The following is a 7,247-nucleotide window of genomic DNA, read 5'->3' as shown; positions in this document are numbered from 1 at the left end:
AAGGAGCTCAACGCTTTGATCGGACTCGGGGACAGTAAGAAGAAGAAGACCAAGAAGGGGACCGGACACCGGCTGCTCAGGACCGAGCCCCCGGACTCCGAGTCCGAATCCGAGTCCGATTCCGATGAGTTTAGCAACATGGGCAGCGCTGTTTCCTTCGGGAAGTGAGTAATGACTTTTCATTCGCCATGATGACAGCCTGGCCTAAAAATATATGCATCAATAATGGATGAGGTCTTGCAGTATTCATGGGTGTCGTTCTCGTTTGGTCGTGTGCTTCTTGTTCTTTCCAGGAGAAGTTACACGCAGTGCTGCAATGTGTGCTACCCCTTGCTTCTGTTCATCATCCTGGCCGCCTGTGTCATGGCCTGTGCTGGGCTCATATGGATGCAGATTGCACTGAAACAAGATCTGGACTCTCTGAAAGAAAAACTGCATATTAGTAAGACACTCTTTACTTTATAAATTACACTTTTCGATGCTGATGTTTATGGCCCTGGATATGCAATTATACATGGTTGTACATAGGTTTCATACTGTTGTTTTTAAATATATTATATGATGTGATTCCAGTGGAATCCAGCCAGAAAACGTCTTCACATGAAATACCAAAATTGAGCGAGGATCTGAAAACAAAGCAAAGGAGGCTTGAAGAGATTGAAAGCGGAGACAGGGGTTTGGCCAAACTGTGGTCAAACCTGACAGATATGAACAGAAAGGTAAACTTCAGCATGTGGTGGATGTTTCTAATGAAGGCCTCAAGTTGAAAGATGGGGGGGGGGGGGGGAGAGTACCTTTGTGGTCCAGCAAGTGTGTGATCTTTCTAACTGACTGTGTTATTGTTTGTTTATTCCCCCTGATGTATTATTTATCTCCAGATCAGTTTACTGGACACTGCAGTCAACCACTTGAAAGCCAACATTAAATCGGCCTCAGATCTAATCAACCTTCCAACTACAGTGGAGGAGCTCCAAAAGGTTGGCATCAATAGAATCACAGCAACATTCAATGGTGGAAGGGGTAATTGTTCAAATGTATGCGCACCGGTATAGCAGAACTGAAAAAGAACTAAGGAATCAGTGCACTCATCATTTATTACACAAGAGTACACTAAAACACATTGGTTTAAAACACAAGACATAAAACAGCAACAACTTCCTGAAACACTTCAAGAAACATCGAAGCCGTCCCCATTGTCTGATATTCACTTAGTGAGACAAACTTGCACTGTTTCATCGATTCTGAAACTCGATTTAAGATGAAGGGTCTGAGAGTGTGTATATTCAATATTTATTTTGTACTGGTGCTATTCACGGACTGATTAAGACATAATTAGGAATGCAGTGCGACACAGCTGACGTCAATGGACAGTTCAGAATCCTGACGGCCTGATTTTTGTTTTTATATGTGGTCTGCAGAGTGTCGCTACCATTGGCAGCACACTGACGAGTGTGCAGCACGATGTGAAGACTATGCAAACCGCTCTGGAGAGTCAGAAGAAGGAGGCTGATGAGACGAAGAAGGCAATGGTAAGCATACATCCTTTTTTTTAACGATGCAAATTCGTCATTCGCTCATTTGCTTTTGGTGTGAACGCACCTTGAGAGAACTAAACTGATATACTAAGGGATTGACTCATGGCCCATACTGAGAACAGGGTTTCTATGCAACTATTTGTAACCTTCTTCGCTAACATCAGATAACCAAGTCAATGGTATGGCAATTTATCACTCCCCTGGTATATGACCCTAATATACATTTATATCCTTTGTGTTAATTTGCAGAGCTTTGTTACACCATCTGTCATATATATTTGTTTGTACACTGACGATAATTGTCATGTCTTGACATGCCTAATGAAGGAGTCAACACAATGTTGTATTCCTGACTCTGCATTACTGTAGGTATTTCTGTGTTATAAGAATACAGTTGTACTTTGGTTCTTTGCTTATCAAGAAATTAGGGCAATCAGCTCTTGATAAACTGGGAGGAAAACGTGCATTGGATGCATTGCACCTTGGCTCCAAACGGAGAGATAAACCACTGATTGATTCAACCAGTTTAGTCACCCTTAGTTTTTGAGTTTTTACCGTTCTCGTCTAGCTCGCATTGAAATACTCTGTGGGTTCAAAGAGTTCTGTCTTGTTTTTTATCCCCAGATTTACTTTCATCCATATTGCATGAAACGAGTGCCAATCTCTATTTTAGGAACTTGGATTTTTTGTTTGCCAAGAAAAACTAGGTCACATGTCTCCAACATTTCAAGATGTTTTGGTTGTGAAATAAGAGCAGGAACCTCTGCGAGTACTTCTAAGAAAGATCAAGCCTCTTCCACTTGGCTGAAACCATGAAAACAAACTACCAGAAATACCTGGAATTATTCAAGGGTCTCTGGGACTTTTTATTTATTTTTGGTCCGCTTTTAAATTGTATTTATTTAACCTTTATTTATTCCGGGAAGGCTATTGAGAGCAGGCTCTCTTTTTCATTGACGCCCTGATTGCAACATACAAGTACAAATAGAAATTTACAATGGATATAAACAGTTTCGGAACACCCCAGTAAGTGCATTTTCATATCTGGTATTTAAAACCATAAATATTCAACCCTTAGCTTTAAATTTATCCGACTGAACCCCATCAAAATGTTTCCCAGCCAAGGCAAACCTTGATTAAATCATCCTGTGCTTCTCTGCTAATTTTTGATCACATGGATGTGTTTGCACAGGACATCACAGAGCTGAGGAAAACGGTAGAGGAGACCAACAGGACCCAGGAGCTCCAGCGGTCCCTAACCCAGGAGCAGATCCACGGCCTGGTGTCCACCACCACCGACCTGTCCCAGAGGGTGTCCTCTCTGGAGCGGGGGGGACAGGCTCCGGCGCCAGGCGTGAGTCAAGGCCACAGATGTACCTTTTTGAACTGGAGTTGGAAAGGGTTGGACTGCCTTGGGATGCTTTGACTAGCATTTGTGTCTTTAGGCTCGGACTTTAGGCTCCACTGTCTTCTCACTTGTTTCTCATTGTTGTTGTTGTTATTATTATTATTATTATTAGTAGTAGTAGTAGTAGTAGCAGTAGCAGTAGTAGTAGTAGTAGTAGTAGTAGTAGTAATTATGTCTTTTTTCGGACAAAGGACCCCGAGATGGTGGAAGAGGTGACACACAGCAAAGAAGATCCTGATGCTGGCCATGCAGTGACTGAACATGGTGTGTATAGATTCATAGTCATAAGAATCAGAGGAGATATATAAAGATATAGATGGTTTTATATATATTTATATATTTTTTTATTATTACTTTTTACCTGTTATACTTTTACTTTGAAGTGTACATTTACTTCATCACTCTCCATCAGAGCCGAGCCCACTCCCAGCAGCAGCAGGGGAGCAGCCGACCAGTCTTCCTCAGTTCCTGTCTCGTAAGCGCTCCCGGAGAAGCCCAAAGACCGAATGCCCCAAGCTCATCGATCTTCCTTCTGTCCGCTCATTTCAAGGTCACACTCTTCCCCTCTTTTTTGCTAGTATACTCTTATTGTTTGTCTGTATTGAACCGAATGCCATATTGTTCTTGTAACGTTTTAGTTCATATGATGCATAAAGCTTGTGTGCAAATATGCCCACACCCCTCTTACCCAAACACTTAAAAATAGTACTTAGCATTGTGTAGCATCTTATCCTAGCTATCTTTGTTGTATACAGGGAATGGGTTAACCTAGGGATTGTTAGTGCTTGGTGCTAAGTTGCTTTGGATAAAAGCATCTCCTTAAATCTCAATGTCAATATACGTACACATTTTGAAATAGCATAACAATAATAAATAATTCCCCAACAGATTTGCAGACTGTCTTCAGAAGCCTGGACCAGCGACACCGCTCAGCCGGATTCTCGTACCGAGAGCTGAGGAACCTCTTTGGAGCCGCTGTCCCAAACAGCCGGACCACCAAATGCTTTGACACCGACGGGGACCGCAGGTACTCCCTGGCCGAGCTGAGGTCGGCCACAGGTTTGTGAGCCACGTCGTGGTGGAGATGCGGTGAACAGTATTGGAACCGGAAGGGGGTGGAGGGTGGAGGAAGGGTCGGTATGCAGTAAGGTCCCTTCCCCAGGTCTGAGAAAGCTGCTCTTTGATGGACTATGAACAACCTTTTTCTCTTTACTGATTGTGAAACAGTGACTCTCGCATGTCCATCCCCTACTCAACTTAATTCACATTAAACCCCCTGACCACCACACCGACGGGAGCTCATGTTTCCCGGGAATCTGCAAAAATGTATACATTGGAATTGTCAGTTATTTAATTTTTTCTGTTAATGTTTTCCCCCATATTTCTTTGCGCTAATCTAGAATACTATAGCATTGTTTTACTCATTCATTTTGAGGGGGGGGGGTTCACTTCTCATTCCTACATTGTCTTGTAACATTTAAATGGTGTTTGACGGTGTCTGTTAAGGCGTTAGGACTGAGCTGGTTAATGAAACGCACCCCACCCCCCACTGTCGATTCACCTGACCCGCGAAACCACCAGTGTGCAACCTTCTTTCACCATCATAACAAACTAAATATAGAAATGTCAATCATTCCTAATGTTATTTTCTTTTAGCTCACCTACCTAACCCACTGAACCAGTTAGTCATACCCATTGGTTTCTATCTTCCAGTTTCTTCCATCAGAATGTATTATTTGTATCCTTATCTTTGCATCGCGCCGATAGCCTCAGTGGTTATTTTCTAGTTTAGGCGGTTTTTAGAGTTGAAATGGCTACTCGCTTTGGTATTATTTTTGAGGGGGTAACTCAACAAGTCATATGTAGCAATAACAAAAAAGTGTACAGTTAGGCGTATGTTGTGCTTGCTTTTAAAAGGACAAAGATCTTGTTTTATATAGCCGAAATGACCAACACTGACAGTTTTTCATCCTCACAAAGAATCGCAATACTTGTGAGCAGATATTACAGTAATCTTTTGGTCATTCGATTGGGAATGTTGGCAATAACAAAAATATGATTTACCCCTGCCTTGTCTGCAAATTTTGCATTAGTATATTTAAGATAAAGCCTACTCATTACTGGTAGAAAAGGTAGTATTAGAAGCACTGACCTCTACTAGAAATTCATCAGTCCATCTCTGTGGGCCTTGTGTAATCGCTGGAACGCTTTGTCATATTGCTGCAGCATTGTAAACAATTATTTATTGCACAGCTTGGAATTGTAAAAATTGTATAATTTGTTTTTACGTGAGATTAACAAATTTCCGGGTCCAAATCAGAAGATTGTACATTATAAAAGTATTCTGTGACCTGATAAAATAAGTATCACTTTAACCTAGTTTGGCTTTGTTTTCGCAGGACAATGATTTGAATGCTATATTTTACCATGTCTGGTTTTAATTCTGCTTAACTGCTACTGGAGATAGTTTCAATGTGGGATTTTTGTGAATATAATAAATAAACAATTAAAAATGTCTGGTTATGAAAAGTGAAAGTGTATGGATATATATATATATATAAAGACTTCAATGTAAAGGTAACACAAATCCTTTTAATTTGACTGCTGACAAAGGTATTTACAAAAGCAACACTTTGAACTTCTCTGGTAATAAACAACTCCACGTAGAATGGATACCTGACAACATGGTACAGTGATTTTCAATGTCCAAACTTATGGCTTCATGAACACATTGCAAAGTCAAATATGCCCTATGCCATGGCACCTTTCGCCCTCCAGTCACGAGCCAACAGGCGAAGTAGTTCCTCCTCGTCCTCTTCTTCAATGTCCATATCATTCGCTTCCTTGTCATCGTTGCTCTCTTGGACAGACTTATTCTTCACAAAATCCCGCCTGTCTCTCAGCACCTCCACCCTCCTGTAGCACTCTATCTGCTCGTCGATCTCCTCGATCTGACGCTCTATGCGACCCTCCTCATCGTCTTCAGCCACGATGGCGTCAGACTTGGTGTTCACCTGGCGGATCTCCTTCTGGAACTCGTCCCACTCCTTGTCCATCAGATCTTTGGGCGCTTCCACGTTCCTCACCTTTGCGTCTCTCACCGGATCGTCGAAGAAGCCCTCGGGCAGTGCCTCGGCGGTGTTCCCCTTCTTCTCGACGCTCTTTTCCTGCTCGTCCGCCTTCATGATGGAGCCAGAGTGGGACACAGTGGGGGTCGTGGGGAGAGAACTGTCAAAGAAGTCATCTGGGAGTCCGGCGGGGGCTGTTGAATCGCCTTGGTTTGGGGTACCACTCGTATTATCTTCTGCGCTGGTTCCTCCCTCCTCCATTTCATCATCCTCATCCTCATCGTAGACCCCAGCCAGGAGACTCAACCCGGCTGATCTCTGAGCCGGAGTGGGTAACTTCGGATGGGGCTTCTTGAAGACATCATCAGACATCGCTGAAGAAGAGGATTCGCCTCTCGTGGATTTCGCCTTCCTCCCGCTGTCATCGGGCTCCTGGGTCTTCCTCTTCAGGGGCGGATTGTGTTGTGGTTGGGTGTGTGCGGAAGCCTTCAACTCGGATACCTTTTCTTTGTGTTGCTTTCCCAGAACGTGAGTTTGCCACAACAGTTCGGACTTGACGGGCGCGTTGCACAGAACACAGCTGAGGTGGCCCAGGCTGTTGTATTTGGCGTACGGAGACTCCACTCTCTTCTTATCCGTGGACTGACGTTGTTTCTCTCGCATTAAACGTCGAAGCTCGTCTTGGTTTATAACCTTCTTCGCCTTCTTGGGAGCCATCCTTTTGAAAAAAAGTTAGCTTTCAAGGTAGCAACGCAGCGATTGCTGCGAGGAAGACAAATCGTCGCGGGTTTATGACGTAGACGAGGCGTCACAGAGCGGTACACAGAGCTGAATCGGAATTGCTTTTATTACATCTTATTGTACAAGTACACAAGAGTAAATTCGTAGGCTTTGTTCCTCAGTGACATAGCAGCAACAATACAAGATTAAATAAATAAAGATAAGTAAAAACAAAAAGAGCTGAGTGATAAGCAGAGATGCGCATGGATGGATCGCATGGATGGATGGACTTCTCCTTGATACAATTCACATAAACAATTAAATACAACATTTCAGGATGCCAACAGCCCAAATATGAGCATAGCGTAAGACATCCGAACCTGTGTTTAGAAATCTAATGATGATCATGACCACGACTCTTCAACATGTATTTGTACTGGCAGTAGTAAATGCAGTATACACACTGACATACTTTGTTTCTGCACATTTTTGCTTCAAACATTAATTGTGAAGAGC

The 7,247-nt window shown here is 42.9% G+C and overlaps 2 protein-coding genes across 2 annotated transcripts in view; one reads left to right on the top strand and one right to left on the bottom strand.

The window, feature by feature from the left end:
* The window catches only part of efcab14 (EF-hand calcium binding domain 14), a 5,998-nt gene extending 567 nt beyond the window's left edge, over positions 1 to 5,431 (top strand). Inside the window, exons 1-9 of the mRNA XM_079751271.1 lie at positions 1 to 164; positions 294 to 442; positions 574 to 719; positions 879 to 977; positions 1,419 to 1,529; positions 2,728 to 2,889; positions 3,135 to 3,207; positions 3,356 to 3,493; positions 3,832 to 5,431. The exon at positions 1 to 164 is cut by the window's left edge and continues 567 nt beyond it. Of these exons, the coding sequence (XP_079607397.1) occupies positions 1 to 164; positions 294 to 442; positions 574 to 719; positions 879 to 977; positions 1,419 to 1,529; positions 2,728 to 2,889; positions 3,135 to 3,207; positions 3,356 to 3,493; positions 3,832 to 4,010 (1,221 nt within the window). The 3' untranslated portion in view covers positions 4,011 to 5,431. The remainder of the gene's footprint in view (positions 165 to 293; positions 443 to 573; positions 720 to 878; positions 978 to 1,418; positions 1,530 to 2,727; positions 2,890 to 3,134; positions 3,208 to 3,355; positions 3,494 to 3,831) is intronic.
* A 96-nt stretch (positions 5,432 to 5,527) lies between these two features.
* Positions 5,528 to 7,116, bottom strand: znf830 (zinc finger protein 830). Its single transcript, XM_079751272.1, has one exon. It carries the CDS (start codon positions 6,726 to 6,728, stop codon positions 5,694 to 5,696), a length of 1,035 nt encoding a protein of 344 aa, XP_079607398.1. The 5' UTR covers positions 6,729 to 7,116; the 3' UTR covers positions 5,528 to 5,693.
* Positions 7,117 to 7,247: the final 131 nt, after the last annotated feature.

This window comes from Pollachius pollachius (assembly GCF_949987615.1).
Source record: "Pollachius pollachius genome assembly, chromosome: 14".
NCBI classification, from domain to species: domain Eukaryota; kingdom Metazoa; phylum Chordata; class Actinopteri; order Gadiformes; family Gadidae; genus Pollachius; species Pollachius pollachius.
Note: the sequence above shows the minus strand (reverse complement) of the source record. Positions and strands in the feature narration are given on the sequence as shown.